This window comes from Pongo abelii, chromosome Y (assembly GCF_028885655.2).
Source record: "Pongo abelii isolate AG06213 chromosome Y, NHGRI_mPonAbe1-v2.0_pri, whole genome shotgun sequence".
NCBI classification, from domain to species: domain Eukaryota; kingdom Metazoa; phylum Chordata; class Mammalia; order Primates; family Hominidae; genus Pongo; species Pongo abelii.
The window spans coordinates 40,286,484-40,313,073 of NC_072009.2; the positions used below are offsets into that span (position 1 = coordinate 40,286,484).

Consider the following 26,590-nt stretch of genomic DNA (forward strand, 5'->3'; position numbering starts at 1 on the left):
CTACTTATTTATTCCTCAAAAAGGTGAGCTGGTATCAAAAGTTTCAACGTAGGTTGTGTTGAAATTCAATTGGGCTACTTCAGAAACCTTGTTTTAAACGAAAAGTCGAAATACATTAAGGCAGCCTTTGGTTTTAAAATCTCTTCCAGGCATCAACATAATCAGAGGTAGAAGGATTCTAAGAAACAAAGGTAGTACGGGAGTGTTTGAGAATTTTAACACTTATTATATCCTTCAAATATCCGGTCGTGATGTAAGACAGCAGCTCTGGTGTATTCGAGGTAATACTCTAATTCCTCTTTAAGAGGAATTAATAGCAAAACATTTTATTCCGATTCCTCTTTAAGAGAAATTAATAGCAAAACATTTCGGTTTCTCTTCAACAAATTTTTTATGGCTAGTAAAGCCAGAGGCATATTCTAGGCAGATACATGCTAATTCTAAAGCCAAGTTAATACTACCATTCCTGGATTATATGGTCTATCAACAAGTAACTGAACACTTATCATTATGTGGACCAGCTACTGTTTCAGCACACAAAAACCTGAGAGACAAAAAGGCACTGTTGCTCCCATGGGAGTTTACAATTGGGTTAAAGTAACAAAACATAAAACATTAATATAAAGAACCATTTAAAAATATCTATAGGCATATATGGCATAGAAAAAAAAGTCAAGAAAGATGAGGAAGTCCATGTTTCATTAATTTCACTTTACTCCATAACCTCTTTTGCTCCCCAACAGGCCACTATGGTGGCATCTTTAAAAAAAAAAAAAAAAAAAAAAGGAAGGAAACCAAAACTATTAAAATATTCTTACACATTTTAAAACACTCATGAGATACACAATATTGAAGCACTTATCATGCTGGCTCCTTTGTTACTAAAATGAAAGAAACAGAGTAGAAAAAAGAAGTACTTATGTTTCTAACCCCTGACGTTCTTGTTACTTTTGTATGTAAAACCTCGCCATTCTCCCAATTTTCTGGAGTTGGCATTGTGGAAATCTCAAGGATACGAGTTCTTTCAATTTATTACTTATCACCATAGATATGATTATGGGTCACAGATATAGTCACATCTATGAAAAGAGGCCCAGAGAACTACTATCATGAAGCAGCAAACTAAAATAGAAATATAATTGGAATTCTGTGCTCTAAGAATGGGATGATAATTTTATTTCACTCTATCTCCCTAAACAATTGATGAAAGTCAGTCTGGATGTTTCAGCTATTTGACAGTGAAGATGAAAAACTACATGCTGAAATACAGATGGGGACAATGAATCTCAGAAAACTGTTTTACAGAGAATCTCAGAAAACTGTTTTACAGAGAATCTCAGAAAACTGTTTTACAGAAAAGTTATCGCTAACTATATTCCTGTCACAATGTTAATCCATTACTTCTAAATAATACAGAGGGCTTCATTCTAGACCAATTGCAAGTGTTTTCCTAAATTTTAGGTACACTTCACGTTTAAAATGACACACTATTCAGGAAATTTGTATAAACAACTTAAAGGGCTCAACAGTATCTGAAAATAAATCATTTTACTCCCTCTTCAGTTACCTGATAATTATATACAGGCAACTGATACCCAGTGGTGACCTGACCTGGTGAATCTGGGTAAGATATGTCTGAAAGTAAGTTTACAGAAAGAATGAATACGGTAAAACATCTTTTTAAATTAGAAAGAAATATTATTCCCAAAATTTAAAAAAAAAAATGAAAAACTTTAAAATATTTGTTACTTTTCTAAATACAACAATGCGGAATTCTAAATGAATGAATCACTTTAGGAAGAAAGAAATATTCTCTATCAAGTGCTAAGCCCCTTTGGGTGGGGCAGGGGAACACACAAATGACAAAAGTAGTGACTATTTCACCAAGCAAAGTTTACCTAACTTACACTGTCTACTTACGCCCACCCAGAAGTTATTTCTTACACTGCTGATAAGGCTCCATTAAGACAGATGTCAATGTAAGTTAAGTTAATACATTTGCTATTTCTTTGTCAATATACTTCCAGATAGTTTTGTGTTTGACAATACTACACGGTAATATGTAGTTCTCCTACAGATGTTATGTTTTTTTCTGTACTTCATTTCGAAAAACTAAGGGCAGTATACAATCCAAAACTGGAGAAGGACAGTACAATGTCTTATATGTTTCAATAAATACTTATTGTTTGAAAACATATAGGAAGCAGCATACATGAATACACCCAGATTCAGTAACGGCTCACTGTAAATGTTAGAAACAAGTAGGGCTTTTTCTCTAGCCATTGTTCAGAGAAGAAAAAAGAAGAAGAGGTATAATCCTACACATTTCAAGTACATGCAGAATGTCAATAAATGAGAGACACTGAAGAACTATTTCACTACTATTTTGTTACTTTATTTTCCATCAAAGAAAATGTCTTTTCAACTAACACATAAAGAGAATGGACTAAGAAGAAAATAAACGTTATTTATCACCAATAAGTGATAGAGTATGTCAAATCCTACTTTAAATATCAAAGTAATCAGGATCAGAGAAATTACATGCCAGAAATTCACAGGATTTATAGGTATAGTAAATGACATCAGAAATCTATACATTCCAGAACCAGAATATACCCAGAAGTCAGCAGTTTATATGAGGTGGCATCTGGAAATCATTGCAAGTAAATAAGAGCTAGATTAATCGCTATCCTTAAAGAATAAACTAGGCAGAAACATCAGAACAGCTGCTTTCTAATATTTTCGGAACTAGGTATAAGGGGGGAAAGAAGCTCAGGTGTTTTAGAGGTAATACTCTTTTTTATTCCTACTCTTATTTAAGAGTAATTAACAGCAAAACATTTCTGTTTCTCTTCAACAAGTTTTTTGTGGCTGGTAAAGCCAGAGGCAGACCCTAGGCAGATACATGCTAATTCTAAAGTAACATTAATACTATCTTTCTTAGATTACACAGTCTATCAACAAGTAACTGAACACTTATTATGTGGACCAGCCACTGCTTAAGCACACAAAAACCTGAGACAGAAAAAGGCACTGTTGTGCCCATGGGAGACTGCAACTGGGTTAAAAAGAAAGTAACAAAATGTAACACATTAATATAAAGAACCATTTAAAAATACTTATAGGCATATATGATATGGAAAATAATCCAGAAAGAACAGGAAGTGCATGGTAGGCTAATTCACTTTACCCGAGGTACAACCTACCTCCTTTGCTCCGCAACAGGCCACTGCAGTGGCATCTTAAAAAAAAAAAAAAAAAAAAAAACAGGAAATCAAAATTACTCAAATATTCCTAAACATTTTCAAAAACACATGATATATATAATATTGAAGTACTTATACTGGCTCCTTTGTTATTATAATAAAAGAAACGGAATGGAAAAAAAGAAGTGCTTTATGGTTCTAATCCCTGATATTCTTGTTACTTCCACATATAAATATAAAACCTCACCTTTCCCCCAATTTTTTGGATTTGGCATTGTGGAAATCTCAAAGATGTTACTACTTTCAATTTATTATGACAGATATGATTATTGGACATAGATAGAGTCCTATCTACTATGAAAAGAGAACCAGACAACAACTGTGGTGAAGCAGCCTGCTAAAATGAAACTATAATTTGAATTACGTGCTCTAAGAATTGGGTAATAATTTTATTCACTCTATATCCCTAAAAAATTCATGAAAGTCATTCTGGATGTTCCATTCAGCTATTTGACAGCAAAGATGAAAACTATATCCTGAAATATAGAAGGGCCAAATCTCAGAAAACTCTTCTACAGAAAAGTTATTGCCAAGTATAGTCCTGTCAAAATATTATTCCATTACTTCTAAGTAATACATAGGTCTTCATTCTAGACTTATTCTAAGTGTTTTCTTAAATTTTACCTATACTTCACTAGTTTAAAATGACAAACTATTCAGGAAATTTGTATCAACAACTTTAAGGCCTCGATAATATCTGAAAGCAAACATTTTACTCCTTACATTACCTGATAATTATATACAGGCAACTGATATCCAGTGGTGACCTGAATTGGTGAATTTGGATAAGCAGGAAATGCCTGAAAATAAAGGTTACAGAAAAAAATGAATACGGTAAACCGTGTTTTAAAATTAGAAAGAAATACAATTACCAATATAACAAAAATATGAACAACTTTGAAACAGTAATTGTTTTTCTACGTACAGCAATGCAGATTTCTAAATGACTGACTTTATAAAGAAATAAAAATTCTCTTGTCAAGTGCTACCCTTTGGGTGGGGAGGGGGAAGAGACAAATGACAAAAGAAGTGACTATTTCACCAGCCGAAGTTTACCTTATATATATCGGGTACTTATGTTCACCCAGAAGTTATTTCTTACACTGGTGATAAGGCTCCATTAAGACAGATTGCAATGTAAGTTAAATTAACACATTTGCTATCTCCCTGTAAAAATATTTCTAGACTGTTTTGTATTAGACAATATTATAGGGTAACATGTAGTTCTATAGATGTTATGGCTTTTTCTGTACTTCATTCCGAAAAACTAAGTGCAGTCTATAATCCAATAGTGCAGAAGAGAAAGTATGTCTTGTATGTTTCAATAAATTCTTATTGTTTGAAAACATACAGGCAGCAGCATACATGAATACACCCAGATTCAGTAATGGCTCACAGTCAATGACACAAACAAGTAGGGCTTTTTTTCTAGCCACTGTTCAGAGAAGGAAAAAGAAGAGGTATACCATACATGTTTCAAGCACGTGGAAAATGTCAACAAATTAGAGACACTGCACAACTGGTTCACTATTATTTTGTTACTTTATTTTCCATCAAAGAATATGTCTTTTAAACTAACACATAAATAAAATAGACTAAGAAGAATACAAACGTTATTTATCAACAGTAAGTGATAGAGTATGTCAAATCCTACTTTAAATATCAATGTAAGCAGGATCAGAGAAATCAGATGCCAGAAGCTCACGCGATTTACATATATATATATCAAACCACATCGGAAATCTACCCATTCCAGAACCAGAATATATCCAGAAGTCAGCAATTTACATGAGGAGGCATCTGGAAATCATTTCAAATGAAGAGTAGCTAGATGAACTGCTAAACTTACAGAAGAATAAAGTGGGCAGACACGTAAGGAGAGCTGCTTTCATGCACTTTAGGAACTGGCGATAAGGGGGGAAAGCAGCTCAGGTGGTTTAGAGGTAATACTCTTGTTTATTCCTATTCTTATTTAAGAGTAATTAACAGCAAAGCATTTCTGTTTCTCTTCTACAAATGTTCTATTGCTGGTAATGCCAGAGGCAGATGCTACACAGATACATACTAATTCTAAAGCCATGTGAATACTACCTTTGATTATATAGTCTATCATTATGTGGACCTGCCATTGCTTAAGCACATAAAAACCTGAGAGCAAAAAAGGCACTGTTGCACCCATTGGAGTTTATAATCGGGTTAACAAGAAAGTAAAAAAACAAATAAATAAAACATTAATATAAAGAATCATTTAAACATATTTATAGGCACATATGACATGGAAAAAAATCAAGAATGAACAGGAAGTGTACGTTTGGCTAATTCACTTAACGTCAAGTACAACACAATCCCTTTGCTCTCCAACAGGCCACTATGGTGGCATCTTTAAAAAAACAAACAAACAAACAAAAAAAAACAAAAAAAAAACGGACACCAAAACTATTAAAATATTCCTACACATTTTCAAAAACACATGAGAAACACAATATTGAAGTACTTATCCTGCTGTCTCCTTTTTCACTATAATAAAAGTAACAGAATGGAAAACTTAAGTACTTTATGTTTTTAGTCCATGACATTCTTGTTACTTTTATATATGAAACTTCACCTTTCTCCAAATTTTCTGGAGTTGGCAATGTGGAAACCTCAAAGATAGTAGCTCTTTCAGTTTGTCACCATAGATACAATTATGGGTCACAGACATAGTCCTATCTATGAAAAGAGATCCAGAGAATTACTACCGTGAAACAGCCAGCTAAAATGAAAATATAATTGGAATTCTGTGCTCTAAAAAGTGGATCATAATTTTACTTCACTCTATCTCCCTAACAAAATTCAGCAAAGTCAACTTTGGATGTTTCATTCAGTTATTTGACAGCAAAGATGAAAACTACAATCCAGAAATGAAGAAGGGGACACCAAATCTCAGAAATCTGTTCTACAGAAAAGTTACTGCCAAGTATATTCCTGTCAAAATATTACTTCATTACTTCTTAATAAGACAGAGGTCTTCATTCTACACTAATTCTAAGTGTTGCCTTAAATTTTAGGTACACTTCACTAGTTTAAAATGACAAACTATTCAGGAAATTTGTATAAACAAGTTAAAGGCCTCTATAATATCGGAAAGCAAATCATTTTACTTCCTCTTACATTACCTGATAATTATATACAGGCGACTGATATCTAGTGATGACCTGAACTGGTGCATTTGGATAAGTACGATATGCCTGAAAATAAATTATACAGAAAGAATGAATTAATAAGGTAAAACTTTTTTTTTAATTAGAAAGAAATATTCCCAGTAGAACAAAAATATGAAAAACATTGAAATACTAATTATTTTTCTATACACAACAATGCAGAATTGTAAATGACTGACTGATTTATGAAGAATGTATTATTCTCGGTCAAGTCCTACGGTTGGGCGTGGAGGGGGAACAGACAAATGACAAAATAATTGGCTATTTCACCAGGCAAAGTTAACCTTACTTATATTGTGTACTTATGCCCACCCAGAAGTTATTTCTTTCACTGGTGATAAGGCTGCATGAAGACAGAGTTCAATGTAAGTTAAATTAATACATTTGCCATTTCGCTGTAAAAATGCTTCCGGACTGATTTGTGTTTGACAATACTATAAGGTAATATGTAGTTCTACAGAATTTACGGCGTTTTCCGTACTTTAAGTTGAAAAACTAAGTGCAGTATATAATCCAATACTGGAAAAGAGAAAGTATAAAGTCTCATATGTTTCAATAAATACTAATTGTTTGAACACATATAGGTACGCAGCAGGCATGAATACACCCAGATTCGGTAATGGCTCACAGTAAATGTTAGAAGTAGGGCTTTTATTCTACCCATTGATGAGGTATACCGCACGTGTTTCAAGCACAGGGAAAACGTCAACAAATGAGAAACACTGAATAACTATTTCACTACGATTCTGTTACTTTATTTTCCATCAAAGAAAATGTCTTTTCAACTAAGATATAAATAAAATGAACTAAGAAGGAAATAAGCGTTATTTATCACCAATAAGTGACAGAATATGTCAAATCTACTTTAAATAGCAAAGTAACAAGGATCAGAGACACTACATGCTAGAAACTGATGGGATTTACAGATATCTAAAACTATCAGAACTCTACCCATTCCAGAATCAGAATATATCCAGAAGTCAGCAATTTATATGCAGAGGCATCTGGAAATCATTTCAAATAAAGAATAGCTGGATTAATTGCTAAACTTAGAGAAGAATAAAGTAGGCAGACACATGAGAAGAACTGCTTTCAAATATTTTAGTTACATGGGGGAAAGCAGCTCAGGTGTTATAGAGGTAATGCTCTTTTTAATCCTACTCTTCTTTAAGAGTAATTAACAGAAAAACATTTCTGTTTCTCTTTATCAAATTTTTTATGCTTGGTAAATCCAGACGCAGATTCTAATCAGATACATGCTCTTCTAAAGCCAAATTAATACTACCGTTCTTAGGTAAAGCCACATTAGGACTACCTTTCTTACATTAAATAATCTACCAACAAGTAACTGAACACTTGTCATTACGTGGATAAGCCATTGCTTAAGTATACAAAACCTGAGAGAGAAAAAGGCACTGTTGCTGCCATGGGAGGTTAAAAAGAAAGTAACAAAACGTAACACATTAATATAAAGGATGATTTAAAATATTTATAGGCACATACGACACACAAAAAATCAAGAAAGAAGAGGAAGTATATGTTTCACTAATTCGCTTTACCAGAGGAACAACATAACTCCTTTGCGCCCCAACAGGCCAGTGCAGTGGAATCTTTTTAAAAAAAAAAAAAAAAAGTAACCAAAATTATGTAAATACTCCTACACATTTTCAAATCCCGTGAGTTACATAATATTGAAGTATTTATCATGATGGCTCCTTTGTTATAATGAAAGAAACAGAATAGAAAAAAAGAAGTACTTTAGGTTTCTAATCCCTGAAGTTCTTGTTGTTACTTCTACATGGAAAACCTCAATCTTCCCAATTTTCTGGAAATAGAATTGTAGCATCCTCAAAGATATTAATTCTTTGAATTTGTTACCAGACATATGATTACGGGTCATAGATAAGACTTGTTATCGTTGAAAACAGACCCAGAGAACTACTACCATGAAGCAGCAAGCTAAAATAAAAATACAATTGGAATTCTGTGCTCTAAGAATTGGGTAAAGCTTTTATTTCACTTTATATCTCTGCAAGATTCATGGAAGTCAGCCTGGATGTTTCAGCTCTTTGACAGCAAAGATAACAAAATACATGCTGAAACAAAGACGGAAACACAAATCTCAGAAATTGTTCTACACAAAAGTTATTGCTGAGTACACTCCTGTCAAAATCTGATTTCATCACTTCTAAGTAACACAGAGGTCCTCATTACACGAATTCTAAGTGATTTCTTAAATTTTAGGTACATTTCACTACTTTAAAATGACAAACTATTCAAGCAATTTGTATAAACAAGTTGGAAGGCCTCAATAGTAGCTGAAAGTAAACCATTTTACTCCCTCTTCAATTACCTGATAATTATATACAGGCAACTGATATCCAGGGATGACGGAATTTATAGATGTAAATTGACCTGGTGAATCTGGATAAGTAGAATAAGCCTGAAAATAAAGTTGACAGAAAGAATGAATTAATACGGTAAAACGTTTTTTTAAATAGAAAGAAATACAATTCCCAATATAACAAAAATATGAAAAACCTTGAAACAGTAATTGTTTTTCTACGTACAGCAATGCAGATTTCTAAATGACTGACTTTATGAAGAAATAAAAATTCTCTTGTCAAGTGCTACCCTTTGGGTGGGGAGGGGGAAGAGACAAATGACAAAAGAAGTGACTATTTCACCAGCCAAAGCTTACCTTATATATACCGGGTACTTATGCCCACCCAGAAGTTATTTCTTACACTGGTGATAAGGCTCCACTTAGACAGATTGCAATGTAAGTTAAATTAACACATTTGCTATCTCCCTGTAAAAATATTTCTAGACTGTTTTGTATTAGACAATATTATAGGGTAACATGTAGTTCTATAGATGTTATGGCTTTTTCTGTACTTCATTCCGAAAAACTAAGTGCAGTCTATAATCCAATAGTGCAGAAGAGAAAGTATGTCTTGTATGTTTCTATAAATTCTTATTGTTTGAAAACATACAGGCAGCAGCATACATGAATACACCCAGATTCAGTAATGGCTCACAGTCAATGACACAAACAAGTAGGGCTTTTTTTCTAGCCACTGTTCAGAGAAGGAAAAAGAAGAGGTATACCATACATGTTTCAAGCACGTGGAAAATGTCAACAAATTAGAGACACTGCACAACTGGTTCACTATTATTTTGTTACTTTATTTTCCATCAAAGAATATGTCTTTTAAACTAACACATAAATAAAATAGACTAAGAAGAATACAAACGTTATTTATCAACAGTAAGTGATAGAGTATGTCAAATCCTACTTTAAATATCAATGTAAGCAGGATCAGAGAAATCAGATGCCAGAAGCTCACGCGATTTATATATATATATATATCAAACCACATCGGAAATCTACCCATTCCAGAACCAGAATATATCCAGAAGTCAGCAATTTACATGAGGAGGCATCTGGAAATCATTTCAAATGAAGAGTAGCTAGATGAACTGCTAAACTTACAGAAGAATAAAGTGGGCAGACACGTAAGGAGAGCTGCTTTCATGCACTTTAGGAACTGGCGATAAGGGGGGAAAGCAGCTCAGGTGGTTTAGAGGTAATACTCTTGTTTATTCCTATTCTTATTTAAGAGTAATTAACAGCAAAGCATTTCTGTTTCTCTTCTACAAATGTTCTATTGCTGGTAATGCCAGAGGCAGATGCTACGCAGATACATACTAATTCTAAAGCCATGTGAATACTACCTTTGATTATATAGTCCATCATTATGTGGACCTGCCATTGCTTAAGCACATAAAAACCTGAGAGCAAAAAAGGCACTGTTGCTCCCATTGGAGTTTATAATCGGGTTAACAAGAAAGTAAAAAAACAAATAAATAAAACATTAATATAAAGAATCATTTAAACATATTTATAGGCACATATGACATGGAAAAAAATCAAGAATGAACAGGAAGTGTACGTTTGGCTAATTCACTTAATGTCAAGTACAACACAATCCCTTTGCTCTCCAACAGGCCACTATGGTGGCATCTTTAAAAAAAAAAAAAAAAAACAAACAAAAAAAAACAAAAAAAAAACGGACACCAAAACTATTAAAATATTCCTACACATTTTCAAAAACACATGAGAAACACAATATTGAAGTACTTATCCTGCTGTCTCCTTTTTCATTATAATAAAAGTAACAGAATGGAAAACTTAAGTACTTTATGTTTTTAGTCCATGACATTCTTGTTACTTTTATATATGAAACTTCACCTTTCTCCAAATTTTCTGGAGTTGGCAATGTGGAAACCTCAAAGATAGTAGCTCTTTCAGTTTATCACCATAGATACAATTATGGGTCACAGACATAGTCCTATCTATGAAAAGAGATCCAGAGAATTACTACCGTGAAACAGCCAGCTAAAATGAAAATATAATTGGAATTCTGTGCTCTAAAAAGTGGATCATAATTTTACTTCACTCTATCTCCCTAACAAAATTCAGCAAAGTCAACTTTGGATGTTTCATTCAGTTATTTGACAGCAAAGATGAAAACTACAATCCAGAAATGAAGAAGGGGACACCAAATCTCAGAAATCTGTTCTACAGAAAAGTTACTGCCAAGTATATTCCTGTCAAAATATTACTTCATTACTTCTTAATAAGACAGAGGTCTTCATTCTACACTAATTCTAAGTGTTGCCTTAAATTTTAGGTACACTTCACTAGTTTAAAATGACAAACTATTCAGGAAATTTGTATAAACAAGTTAAAGGCCTCTATAATATCGGAAAGCAAATCATTTTACTTCCTCTTACATTACCTGATAATTATATACAGGCGACTGATATCTAGTGATGACCTGAACTGGTGCATTTGGATAAGTACGATATGCCTGAAAATAAATTATACAGAAAGAATGAATTAATAAGGTAAAACTTTTTTTTTAATTAGAAAGAAATATTCCCAGTAGAACAAAAATATGAAAAACATTGAAATACTAATTATTTTTCTATATACAACAATGCAGAATTGTGTATGACTGACTGATTTATGAAGAATGTATTATTCTCGGTCAAGTCCTACGGTTGGGCGTGGAGGGGGAACAGACAAATGACAAAAAAACTGGCTATTTCACCAGGCAAACTTAACCTTACTTATATTGTGTACTTATGCCCACCCAGAAGTTATTTCTTACACTGGTGATAAGGCTACATTAAGACAGAGTTCAATGTAAGTTAAATTAATACATTTGCTATTTCGCTGTAAAAATGCTTCCGGACTGATTTGTGTTTGACAATATTATAATGTAATATGTAGTTCTACAGAATTATGGCGTTTTCTGTACTTTATGTTGAAAAACTAAGTGCAGTATATAATCCAATACTGGAACAGAGACAGTATAAAGTCTCATATGTTTCAATAAATACTAATTGTTTGAATACATATAGGTACGCAGCAGGCATGAATACACCCAGACTCGGTAATGGCTCACAGTAAATGTTAAAAGTAGGGCTTTTATTCTAGCCATTGGTCAGAGAAGGAAAAAGAAGATGAGGTATACCGTACGTGTTTCAAGCACAGGGAAAACGTCAACAAATGAGAAACACTGAATAACTATTTCACTACGATTCTGTTACTTTATTTTCCATCAAAGAAAATGTCTTTTCAACTAAGATATAAATAAAATGAACTAAGAAGGAAATAAGCGTTATTTATCACCAATAAGTGACAGAATATGTCAAATCTACTTTAAATAGCAAAGTAACAAGGATCAGAGACACTACATGCTAGAAACTGATGGGATTTACAGATATCTAAAACTATCAGAACTCTACCCATTCCAGAATCAGAATATATCCAGAAGTCAGCAATTTATATGCAGAGGCATCTGGAAATCATTTCAAATAAAGAATAGCTGGATTAACTGCTAAACTTAGAGAAGAATAAAGTAGGCAGACACATGAGAAGAACTGCTTTCAAATATTTTAGTTACATGGGGGAAAGCAGCTCAGGTGTTATAGAGGTAATGCTCTTTTTAATCCTACTCTTCTTTAAGAGTAATTAACAGAAAAACATTTCTGTTTCTCTTTATCAAATTTTTTATGCTTGGTAAATCCAGACGCAGATTCTAATCAGATACATGCTCTTCTAAAGCCAAATTAATACTACCGTTCTTAGGTAAAGCCACATTAGGACTACCTTTCTTACATTAAATAATCTACCAACAAGTAACTGAACACTTGTCATTACGTGGATAAGCCATTGCTTAAGTATACAAAACCTGAGAGAGAAAAAGGCACTGTTGCTGCCATGGGAGGTTAAAAAGAAAGTAACAAAACGTAACACATTAATATAAAGGATGATTTAAAATATTTATAGGCACATACGACACACAAAAAATCAAGAAAGAGGAAGTATATGTTTCACTAATTCGCTTTACCAGAGGAACAACATAACTCCTTTGCGCCCCAACAGGCCAGTGCAGTGGAATCTTTTTTAAAAAAAAAAAAAAGTAACCAAAATTATGTAAATACTCCTACACATTTTCAAAAACCCGTGAGTTACATAATATTGAAGTATTTATCATGATGGCTCCTTTGTTATAATGAAAGAAACAGAATAGAAAAAAAGAAGTACTTTAGGTTTCTAATCCCTGAAGTTCTTGTTGTTACTTCTACATGGAAAACCTCAATCTTCCCAATTTTCTGGAAATAGAATTGTAGCATCCTCAAAGATATTAATTCTTTGAATTTGTTACCACACATATGATTACGGGTCATAGATAAGAGTTGTTATCGTTGAAAACAGACCCAGAGAACTACTACCATGAAGCAGCAAGCTAAAATAAAAATACAATTGGAATTCTGTGCTCTAAGAATTGGGTAAAGCTTTTATTTCACTTTATATCTCTGCAAGATTCATGAAAGTCAGCCTGGATGTTTCAGCTCTTTGACAGCAAAGATAACAAAATACATGCTGAAACAAAGACGGAAACACAAATCTCAGAAATTGTTCTACACAAAAGTTATTGCTGAGTACACTCCTGTCAAAATCTGATTTCATCACTTCTAAGTAACACAGAGGTCCTCATTACACGAATTCTAAGTGATTTCTTAAATTTTAGGTACATTTCACTACTTTACAATGACAAACTATTCAAGCAATTTGTATAAACAACTTGGAAGGCCTCAATAGTAGCTGAAAGTAAACCATTTTACTCCCTCTTCAATTACCTGATAATTATATACAGGCAACTGATATCCAGTGGTGACCTGAACTGGTGAATTTGGATAAGCAGGAAATGCCTGAAAATAAAGGTTACAGAAAAAAATGAATACGGTAAACCGTTTTTTAAAATTAGAAAGAAATACAATTCCCAATATAACAAAAATATGAAAAACTTTGAAACAGTAATTGTTTTTCTACGTACAGCAATGCAGATTTCTAAATGACTGACTTTATGAAGAAATAAAAATTCTCTTGTCAAGTGCTACCCTTTGGGTGGGGAGGGGGAAGAGACAAATGACAAAAGAAGTGATTATTTCACCAGCCAAAGTTTACCTTATATATATCGGGTACTTAAGCTCACCCAGAAGTTATTTCTTACACTGGTGATAAGGCTCCATTAAGACAGATTGCAGTGTAAGTTACATTAACACATTTGCTATCTCCCTGTAAAAATATTTCTAGACTGTTTTGTATTAGACAATATTATAGGGTAACATGTAGTTCTATAGATGTTATGGCTTTTTCTGCACTTCATTCCGAAAAACTAAGTGCAGTCTATAATCCAATAGTGGAGAAGAGAAAGTATGTCTTGTATGTTTCCATAAATTCTTATTGTTTGAAAACATACAGGCAGCAGCATACATGAATACACCCAGATTCAGTAATGGCTCACAGTCAATGACACAAACAAGTAGGGCTTTTTTTCTAGCCACTGTTCAGAGAAGGAAAAAGAAGAGGTATACCATACATGTTTCAAGCACGTGGAAAATGTCAACAAATTAGAGACACTGCACAACTGGTTCACTATTATTTTGTTACTTTATTTTCCATCAAAGAATATGTCTTTTAAACTGACACATAAATAAAATAGACTAAGAAGAATACAAACGTTATTTATCAACAGTAAGTGATAGAGTATGTCAAATCCTACTTTAAATATCAATGTAAGCAGGATCAGAGAAATCAGATGCCAGAAGCTCACGCGATTTATATATATATATCAAACCACATCGGAAATCTACCCATTCCAGAACCAGAATATATCCAGAAGTCAGCAATTTACATGAGGAGGCATCTGGAAATCATTTCAAATAAAGAGTAGCTAGATGAACTGCTAAACTTACAGAAGAATAAAGTGGGCAGACACGTAAGGAGAGCTGCTTTCATGCACTTTAGGAACTGGTTATAAGGGGGGAAAGCAGCTCAGGTGGTTTAGAGGCAATACTCTTGTTTATTCCTATTCTTATTTAAGAGTAATTAACAGCAAAACATTTCTGTTTCTCTTCTACAAATGTTCTATTGCTGGTAAAGCCAGAGGCAGATTCTACGCAGATACATACTACTTCTAAAGCCACGTGCATACTCCCTTTCTTTGATTATATAGTCTATCACTATGTGGACCTGCCATTGCTTAAGCACATAAAAACCTGAGAGCAAAAAAGGCACTGTTGCTCCCATTGGAGTTTATAATCGGGTTAACAAGAAAGTAAAAAAACAAATAAATAAAACATTAATATAAAGAATCATTTAAACATATTTATAGGCACATATGACATGGAAAAAAATCAAGAATGAACAGGAAGTGTACGTTTGGCTAATTCACTTAACGTCAAGTACAACATAATCCCTTTGCTCTCCAACAGGCCACTATGGTGGCATCTTTAAAAAAAAAAAAAAAAAAAAAAAAAAAAACCGGACACCAAAACTATTAAAATACTCCTACACATTTTCAAAAACACATGAGAAACACAATATTGAAGTACTTATCCTGCTGTCTCCTTTTTCACTATAATAAAAGTAACAGAATGGAAAACTTAAGTACTTTATGTTTTTAGTCCATGACATTCTTGTTACTTTTATATATGAAACTTCACCTTTCTCCAAATTTTCTGGAGTTGGCAATGTGGAAACCTCAAAGATAGTAGCTCTTTCAGTTTATCACCATAGATATAATTATGGGTCACAGACATAGTCCTATCTATGAAAAGAGATCCAGAGAATTACTACCGTGAAACAGCCAGCTAAAATGAAAATATAATTGGAATTCTGTGCTCTAAAAAGTGGATCATAATTTTACTTCACTCTATCTCCCTAACAAAATTCAGCAAAGTCAACTTTGGATGTTTCATTCAGTTATTTGACAGCAAAGATGAAAACTACAATCCAGAAATGAAGAAGGGGACACCAAATCTCAGAAATCTGTTCTACAGAAAAGTTACTGCCAAGTATATTCCTGTCAAAATATTACTTCATTACTTCTTAATAAGACAGAGGTCTTCATTCTACACTAATTCTAAGTGTTGCCTTAAATTTTAGGTACACTTCACTAGTTTAAAATGACAAACTATTCAGGAAATTTGTATAAACAAGTTAAAGGCCTCTATAATATCGGAAAGCAAATCATTTTACTTCCTCTTACATTACCTGATAATTATATACAGGCGACTGATATCTAGTGATGACCTGAACTGGTGCATTTGGATAAGTACGATATGCCTGAAAATAAATTATACAGAAAGAATGAATTAATAAGGTAAAACTTTTTTTTAATTAGAGAGAAATATTCCCAGTAGAACAAAAATATGAAAAACATTGAAATACTAATTATTTTTCTATATACAACAATGCAGAATTGTAAATGACTGACTGATTTATGAAGAACGTATTATTCTCGGTCAAGTCCTACGGTTGGGCGTGGAGGGGGAACAGACAAATGACAAAATAATTGGCTATTTCACCAGGCAAAGTTAACCTTACTTATATTGTGTACTTATGCCCACCCAGAAGTTATTTCTTTCACTGGTGATAAGGCTGCATGAAGACAGAGTTCAATGTAAGTTAGATTAATACATTTGCCATTTCCCTGTAAAAATGCTTCCGGACTGATTTGTGTTTGACAATACTATAAGGTAATATGTAGTTCTACAGAATTTACGGTGTGTTCCGTACTTTACGTTGAAAAACTAAGTGCAGTATATAATCCAATACTGGAAAAGAGACAGTATAAAGTCTCATATGTTTCAATAAATACTAATTGTTTGAACACATATAGGTACGCAGCAGGCATGAATACACCCAGATTCGGTAATGGCTCACAGTAAATGTTAGAAGTAGGGCTTTTATTCTAGCCATTGATGAGGTATACCATACATGTTTCAAGCACAGGGAAAACGACAACAAATGAGAAACACTGAATAACTATTTCACTACTATTCTGTTACTTTATTTTCCATCAAAGAAAATGTCTTTTCAACTAAGATATAAATAAAATGAACTAAGAAGGAAATAAACGTTATTTATCACCAATAAGTGACAGAATATGTCAAATCTACTTTAAATAGCAAAGTAACAAGGATCAGAGACACTACACGCTAGAAACTGATGGGATTTACAGATATCTAAAACTATCAGAACTCTACCCATTCCAGAATCAGAATATATCCAGAAGTCAGCAATTTATATGCAGAGGCATCTGGAAATCATTTCAAATAAAGAATAGCTGGATTAATTGCTAAACTTAGAGAAGAATAAAGTAGGCAGACACATGAGAAGAACTGCTTTCAAATATTTTAGTTACATGGGGGAAAGCAGCTCAGGTGTTATAGAGGTAATGCTCTTTTTAATCGTATTCTTCTTTAAGAGTAATTAACAGAAAAACATTTCTGTTTCTCTTTATCAAATTTTTTATGCTTGGTAAATCCAGACGCAGATTCTAATCAGATACATGCTCTTCTAAAGCCAAATTAATACTACCGTTCTTAGGTAAAGCCACATTAGGACTACCTTTCTTACATTAAATAATCTACCAACAAGTAACTGAACACTTGTCATTACGTGGATAAGCCATTGCTTAAGCATACAAAACCTGAGAGAGAAAAAGGCACTGTTGCTGCCATGGGACGTTAAAAAGAAAGTAACAAAACTTAACACATTAATATAAAGGATGATTCAAAATATTTATAGGCACATATGACACACAAAAAATCAAGAAAGAAGAGGAAGTATATGTTTCACTAATTCGCTTTACCAGAGGAACAACATAACTCCTTTGCGCCCCAACAGGCCAGTGCAGTGGAATCTTTTTTAAAAAAAAAAAAAAAAGTAACCAAAATTATGTAAATACTCCTACACATTTTCAAAAACCCGTGAGTTACATAATATTGAAGTATTTATCATGATGGCTCCTTTGTTATAATGAAAGAAACAGAATAGAAAAAAAGAAGTACTTTAGGTTTCTAATCTCTGAAGTTCTTGTTGTTACTTCTACATGGAAAACCTCAATCTTCCCAATTTTCTGGAAATAGAATTGTAGCATCCTCAAAGATATTAATTCTTTGAATTTGTTACCACACATATGATTACGGGTCATAGATAAGAGTTGTTATCGTTGAAAACAGACCCAGAGAACTACTACCATGAAGCAGCAAGCTAAAATAAAAATACAATTGGAATTCTGTGCTCTAAGAATTGGGTAAAGCTTTTATTTCACTTTATATCTCTGCAAGATTCATGGAAGTCAGCCTGGATGTTTCAGCTCTTTGACAGCAAAGATAACAAAATACATGCTGAAACAAAGACGGAAACACAAATCTCAGAAATTGTTCTACACAAAAGTTATTGCTGAGTACACTCCTGTCAAAATCTGATTTCATCACTTCTAAGTAACACAGAGGTCCTCATTACACGAATTCTAAGTGATTTCTTAAATTTTAGGTACATTTCCCTACTTTAAAATGACAAACTATTCAAGCAATTTGTATAAACAAGTTGGAAGGCCTCAATAGTAGCTGAAAGTAAACCATTTTACTCCCTCTTCAATTACCTGATAATTATATACAGGCAACTGATATCCAGGGATGACGGAATTTATAGATATAAATTGACCTGGTGAATCTGGATAAGTAGAATAAGCCTGAAAATAAAGTTGACAGAAAGAATGAATTAATACGGTAAAACGTTTTTTTAAATAGAAAGAAATACAATTCCCAATATAACAAAAATATGAAAAACCTTGAAACAGTAATTGTTTTTCTACGTACAGCAATGCAGATTTCTAAATGACTGACTTTATGAAGAAATAAAAATTCTCTTGTCAAGTGCTACCCTTTGGGTGGGGAGGGGGAAGAGACAAATGACAAAAGAAGTGACTATTTCACCAGCCAAAGCTTACCTTATATATACCGGGTACTTATGCCCACCCAGAAGTTATTTCTTACACTGGTGATAAGGCTCCACTTAGACAGATTGCAATGTAAGTTAAATTAACACATTTGCTATCTCCCTGTAAAAATATTTCTAGACTGTTTTGTATTAGACAATATTATAGGGTAACATGTAGTTCTATAGATGTTATGGCTTTTTCTGTACTTCATTCCGAAAAACTAAGTGCAGTCTATAATCCAATAGTGCAGAAGAGAAAGTATGTCTTGTATGTTTCAATAAATTCTTATTGTTTGAAAACATACAGGCAACAGCATACATGAATACACCCAGATTCAGTAATGGCTCACAGTCAATGACACAAACAAGTAGGGCTTTTTTTCTAGCCACTGTTCAGAGAAGGAAAAAGAAGAGGTATACCATACATGTTTCAAGCACGTGGAAAATGTCAACAAATTAGAGACACTGCACAACTGGTTCACTATTATTTTGTTACTTTATTTTCCATCAAAGAATATGTCTTTTAAACTGACAAATAAAATAGACTAAGAAGAATACAAACATTATTTATCAACAGTAAGTGATAGAGTATGTCAAATCCTACTTTAAATATCAATGTAAGCAGGATCAGAGAAATCAGATGCCAGAAGCTCACGCGATTTATATATATATATCAAACCACATCGGAAATCTACCCATTCCAGAACCAGAATATATCCAGAAGTCAGCAATTTACATGAGGAGGCATCTGGAAATCATTTCAAATAAAGAGTAGCTAGATGAACTGCTAAACTTACAGAAGAATAAAGTGGGCAGACACGTAAGGAGAGCTGCTTTCATGCACTTTAGGAACTGGTTATAAGGGGGGAAAGCAGCTCAGGTGGTTTAGAGGTAATACTCCTGTTTATTCCTATTCTTATTTAAGAGTAATTAACAGCAAAGCATTTCTGTTTCTCTTCTACAAATGTTCTATTGCTGGTAAAGCCAGAGGCAGATTCTACGCAGATACATACTAATTCTAAAGCCTCGTGAATACTACCTTTCTTTGATTATATAGTCTATCACTATGTGGACCTGCCATTGCTTAAGCACATAAAAACCTGAGAGCAAAAAAGGCACTGTTGCTCCCATTGGAGTTTATAATCGGGTTAACAAGAAAGTAAAAAAACAAATAAATAAAACATTAATATAAAGAATCATTTAAACATATTTATAGGCACATATGACATGGAAAAAAATCAAGAATGAACAGGAAGTGTACGTTTGGCTAATTCACTTAACGTCAAGTACAACACAATCCCTTTGCTCTCCAACAGGCCACTATGGTGGCATCTTTAAAAAAACAAACAAACAAACAAAAAAAACCAAAAAAAAAACGGACACCAAAACTATTAAAATATTCCTACACATTTTCAAAAACACATGAGAAACACAATATTGAAGTACTTATCCTGCTGTCTCCTTTTTCATTATAATAAAAGTAACAGAATGGAAAACTTAAGTACTTTATGTTTTTAGTCCATGACATTCTTGTTACTTTTATATATGAAACTTCACCTTTCTCCAAATTTTCTGGAGTTGGCAATGTGGAAACCTCAAAGATAGTAGCTCTTTCAGTTTATCACCACAGATATAATTATGGGTCACAGACATAGTCCTATCTATGAAAAGAGATCCAGAGAATTACTACCGTGAAACAGCCAGCTAAAATGAAAATATAATTGGAATTCTGTGCTCTAAAAAGTGGATCATAATTTTACTTCACTCTATCTCCCTAACAAAATTCAGCAAAGTCAACTTTGGATGTTTCATTCAGTTATTTGACAGCAAAGATGAATACTACAATCCAGAAATGAAGAAGGGGACACCAAATCTCAGAAATCTGTTCTACAGAAAAGTTACTGCCAAGTATATTCCTGTCAAAATATTACTTCATTACTTCTTAATAAGACAGAGGTCTTCATTCTACACTAATTCTAAGTGTTGCCTTAAATTTTAGGTACACTTCACTAGTTTAAAATGACAAACTATTCAGGAAATTTGTATAAACAAGTTAAAGGCCTCTATAATATCGGAAAGCAAATCATTTTACTTCCTCTTACATTACCTGATAATTATATACAGGCGACTGATATCTAGTGATGACCTGAACTGGTGCATTTGGATAAGTACGATATGCCTGAAAATAAATTATACAGAAAGAATGAATTAATAAGGTAAAACTTTTTTTTTAATTAGAAAGAAATATTCCCAGTAGAACAAAAATATGAAAAACATTGAAATACTAATTATTTTTCTATATACAACAATGCAGAATTGTGTATGACTGACTGATTTATGAAGAATGTATTATTCTCGGTCAAGTCCTACGGTTGGGCGTGGAGGGGGAACAGACAAATGACAAAAGAACTGGCTATTTCACCAGGCAAACTTAACCTTACTTATATTGTGTACTTATGCCCACCCAGAAGTTATTTCTTACACTGGTGATAAGGCTACATGAAGACAGAGTTCAATGTAAGTTAAATTAATACATTTGCTATTTCGCTGTAAAAATGCTTCCGGACTGATTTGTGTTTGACAATATTATAAGGTAATATGTAGTTCTACAGAATTTATGGCGTTTTCTGTACTTTATGTTGAAAAACGAAGTGCAGTATATAATCCAATACTGGAAAAGAGACAGTATAAAGTCTCATATGTTTCAATAAATACTAATTGTTTGAATACATATAGGTACGCAGCAGGCATGAATACGCCCAGGTTCGGTAATGGCTCACAGTAAATGTTAAAAGTAGGGCTTTTATTCTAGCCATTGGTCAGAGAAGGAAAAAGAAGATGAGGTATACCGTATGTGTTTCAAGCACAGGGAAAACGTCAACAAATGAGAAACACTGAATAACTATTTCACTACTATTCTGTTACTTTATTTTCCATCAAAGAAAATGTCTTTTCAACTAAGATATAAATAAATTGAACTAAGAAGGAAATAAGCGTTATTTATCACCAATAAGTGACAGAGTATGTCAAATCTACTTTAAATAGCAAAGTAACAAGGATCAGAGACACTACATGCTAAAAACTGATGGGATTTACAGATATCTAAAACTATCAGAACTCTACCCATTCCAGAATCAGAATATATCCAGAAGTCAGCAATTTATATGCAGAGGCATCTGGAAATCATTTCAAATAAAGAATAGCTGGATTAATTGCTAAACTTAGAGAAGAATAAAGTAGGCAGACACATGAGAAGAACTGCTTTCAAATATTTTAGTTACATGGGGGAAAGCAGCTCAGGTGTTATAGAGGTAATGCTCTTTTTAATCCTACTCTTCTTTAAGAGTAATTAACAGAAAAACATTTCTGTTTCTCCTTATCAAATTTTTTATGCTTGGTAAATCCAGACGCAGATTCTAATCAGATACATGCTCTTCTAAAGCCAAATTAATACTACCGTTCTTAGGTAAAGCCACATTAGGACTACCTTTCTTACATTAAATAATCTACCAACAAGTAACTGAACACTTGTCATTACGTGGATAAGCCATTGCTTAAGTATACAAAACCTGAGAGAGAAAAAGGCACTGTTGCTGCCATGGGAGGTTAAAAAGAAAGTAACAAAACGTAACACATTAATATAAAGGATGATTTAAAATATTTATAGGCACATACGACACACAAAAAATCAAGAAAGAAGAGGAAGTATATGTTTCACTAATTCGCTTTACCAGAGGAACAACATAACTCCTTTGCGCCCCAACAGGCCAGTGCAGTGGAATCTTTTTTAAAAAAAAAAAAAAAAGTAACCAAAATTATGTAAATACTCCTACACATTTTCAAAAACCCGTGAGTTACATAATATTGAAGTATTTATCATGATGGCTCCTTTGTTATAATGAAAGAAACAGAATAGAAAAAAAGAAGTACTTTAGGTTTCTAATCCCTGAAGTTCTTGTTGTTACTTCTACATGGAAAACCTCAATCTTCCCAATTTTCTGGAAATAGAATTGTAGCATCCTCAAAGATATTAATTCTTTGAATTTGTTACCACACATATGATTACGGGTCATAGATAAGAGTTGTATCGTTGAAAACAGACCCAGAGAACTACTACCATGAAGCAGCAAGCTAAAATAAAAATACAATTGGAATTCTGTGCTCTAAGAATTGGGTAAAGCTTTTATTTCACTTTATATCTCTGCAAGATTCATGAAAGTCAGCCTGGATGTTTCAGCTCTTTGACAGCAAAGATAACAAAATACATGCTGAAACAAAGACGGAAACACAAATCTCAGAAATTGTTCTACACAAAAGTTATTGCTGAGTACACTCCTGTCAAAATCTGATTTCATCACTTCTAAGTAACACAGAGGTCCTCATTACACGAATTCTAAGTGATTTCTTAAATTTTAGGTACATTTCACTACTTTAAAATGACAAACTATTCAAGCAATTTGTATAAACAAGTTGAAGGCCTCAATAGTAGCTGAAGGTAAACCATTTTACTCCCTCTTCAATTACCTGATAATTATATACAGGCAACTGATATCCAGGGATGACGGAATTTATAGATATAAATTGATCTGGTGAATCTGGATAAGTAGAATAAGCCTGAAAATAAAGTTGACAGAAAGAATGGATTAATACGGTAAAACATTTTTTTTAAATAGAAAGAAATATCATACCCAATATAACAAAAATATGAAAAACTTTGAAACAGTAATTGTTTTTCTATGTACAGCAATCCAGATTTCTAAATGACTGACTTTATGAAGAAATAAAAATTGTCTGTCAAGTGCTACCCTTTGGGTGGGGAGGGGGAAGAGACAAATGACAAAAGAAGTGACTATTTCACCAGCCAAAGTTTACCTCATATATACCGGGTACTTATGCCCACCCAGAAGTTATTTCTTACACTGGTGATAAGGCTCCATTAGGATAGATTTCAACGTAAATTAAATTCATACATTTGCTATTTCTTTGGCAAAATACTTCTAGATTGTTTGGTATTTGACAACATTATAGGGTAATACTGTAGTTCTTCGACAGATGTTACGGCTTTCTCTATACTTCATTTCCACAAATTAAGGGCAGTATATAGCCATAACTGGAAAAGAGACAGTATAACGTCTTCTACGTTTCAATAAATTCTTACTGATTAAAAACATACAGGTAGCAGCATTCATGAATATACCCAGATTCAGTAATGGCTCACCGTAAATGCTAGAAACACGTAGGGCTTTTCTTCTAGTCATTGCTCAGAGAAGGAAAAAAGAAGAAGAGGTGTACCCTACACGTTTCAAGTACACGGAAAATGTCAACATATGAGAGACACTGAAGAACTATTTCACTACTATTTTGTTACTTTATTTTCCATCAAAGAAAAGGTGTTTTAAACACACACTGAAATAAGAGGAACGAAGAACAAAATAAATGTTATTTATCACCAGTAAGTGACAAACGATGTCAAATCTCACTTTAAACATCAAAGCAACCAGCATCAGAGAAATGACATGCCAGAAACTCACGGGATTTACATAGAGTAAAAGAGATCAGAAATCTACCCATCCCAGAACCAGAATATATCCAGAAGTCAGCAATTTATATGACGAGGCATCTGGAAAGCACTGCAAGTAAAGAATAGCTAGGTTAACCGCTAACCTTGGAGAACAATAAACTAGGCAGACACATAAGGAGAGCTGCTTCCAAATACTTTAGCAACTAGTTACATAGGGTGAAAAAGGAAGAGACAGGAAGAGATTTGTTCATGTGTCTAAAGAGGTCATTTCTGAGAGAAAGCCTTGCAAAGTACATAGAAGATTTTTAGCTCAAATAACCAACACTAAGAGTAAGAAATTTCTAACAAAAGTAACAAATTTCCCATTACTCACACTGTTTAAACAGGGATTCCATTGCCACTTACTACGGAAAGTGTAGATACAATTCCACAGACGCAAGGATGACTACAATAAACAAGAGAACAGGACCATAAGCACTTCTTACCTGAACGTACTGAGTTATAGGATTCAGCGTGATTAGGGGCTGCAGGCAAGTTTCAGTGTTTGCATTCCTCCAGATGTTCTGAAACTGTGGTGGAGGAGGAGGATTTAATACCAAAGGACGTGGCTGCACAAGACGAGCGCCTTTTTGAAAAGCAAGAAGAAAAAAGCCTATTTTTAGTTATTTGAAAAGCTACCCGGGTCAAAAAAGAACAATTTCTTTTCCTACTCACAGAACTTTTGTTTCCTGATTGCAGGGCCCAGCTTCAGCTTTTTACCCTGGAGATGTACCTGTGACTGAAAAGAGAACAGTAACAAAACTAGAATCCATTTTCAAGTCTTAGCTTCCAAGACTTGGGTAAACATCTAAAGCTTTCTAAGGTTCCTATCATCATAGACGATCAGTGACAACTACGCACCAAATTAAATGTTGTCATCATGAAGCCACCTTATTTACCCTTGCCACTCTAATCAGTGTCAAGAGGCATCAAGTGAAAGTTGATCAAAAACTTTTCATCACCCTGTCTCCAACCTTTCCTGTCTGTAGTTCATGAACCTAGGTGTCCACTCAAAAATAAACATGATCTATCAAGTTATGGGAGGTTACTCTGAGTTTGGATTTTGAACAGGAAGTCTAACTTTCTCCAAATTTTACACAAGTCTGAGTATATCACTAACACTAAACGTCGTATCAGTAAGATAAATAAGGGACTTTTCCATTGAATTACTTACCTCTACTATCTTCTGGACATCCACGTCATCAACAAATGAAACAAATCCATAGCTATGAAGGCAGACAAATGAAGCATAAAATCACCATCATACAGTACATGGTTCAGAACTTCTACTATTCTATATACAGAAGTGATCATGACCAAAGATGAATAATATACCATGATAAGTATTTGCTAACATGCACATGACAGATCCTCTACAAATACTACTTTTTCTTAAGTAGAACTATGTCAAAATGTGCTAGGATTAGGGTACTGTGAAAACTTCATTGATTAACAAAGAATTCACATCTGTGAACCTGAATTTAACTTACTATCTAAGACAAGGTGGTTAAAATTAAAGATGCTGTGCAGTGTATGAAGAAAACAACAATTTGAGAAAACTGATTAACTCACCTGTATGAAATAAAAATTGCAGACATTTCAAAACAAACATTAGAAAAATGATTAAATAAAAGAACTGGTAATAACCTTTTATCCCCTACGTGAAAGAAATTAACACCGCAAACAGTTTCATTTACACAAGGGTCAGAATATCAGTTTTGAAGTCTTGTCTCATACCTATAGAACAGGGGACTAGAGTTCAGATATTTTTGATAAAATTACTCACCCTTTGGACACACCACTTCGATTTGTGATTATCTTCACTTCTTTCACTGAACCGTATCTACCTAAGCAGCTTCTGATCTCAGTTTCATCCGTCTATGGAACAGAATGGAACGTCAGAGTAAAAATTCAGCATTCAAAAATTTCAACTTTACTACAATTTTACTACCATGAGGGGGAAATTTCTTCCCCATTTATCCCCAAAATGACCAGTAGCTCTTTGTCAAAGATATTTTTAGTACCTATGGGTCAAACCTGAAAGCAATTCTAAACCTCCATGAAGTACAAAAACACATTAAGTTTGTAACAGGGCCCAAATCCCACTGTTCATGATGTACTTTAAGGTAACAATGAGGTATGAATACAATACCCTATCATCAATTCCACCAACGAAAACAGTGTTTGGCAT

The 26,590-nt window shown here is 33.5% G+C and overlaps 1 protein-coding gene across 1 annotated transcript; it reads right to left on the minus strand.

Moving 5' to 3' along the window:
- Positions 1-747: 747 nt before the first annotated feature.
- LOC129053177 (deleted in azoospermia protein 3-like) lies at positions 748-26,590 on the minus strand. Its single transcript, XM_063721496.1, has 13 exons — positions 26,552-26,590; positions 26,186-26,277; positions 25,574-25,625; positions 25,075-25,138; positions 24,846-24,985; positions 18,502-18,591; positions 16,104-16,175; positions 13,685-13,756; positions 11,272-11,343; positions 8,820-8,909; positions 6,422-6,493; positions 3,995-4,066; positions 748-759 (listed from the first exon to the last, which is right to left on the minus strand). The coding sequence occupies exons 1-13, from the start codon at positions 26,588-26,590 to the stop codon at positions 748-750; spliced, it is 939 nt and encodes a 312-aa protein (XP_063577566.1).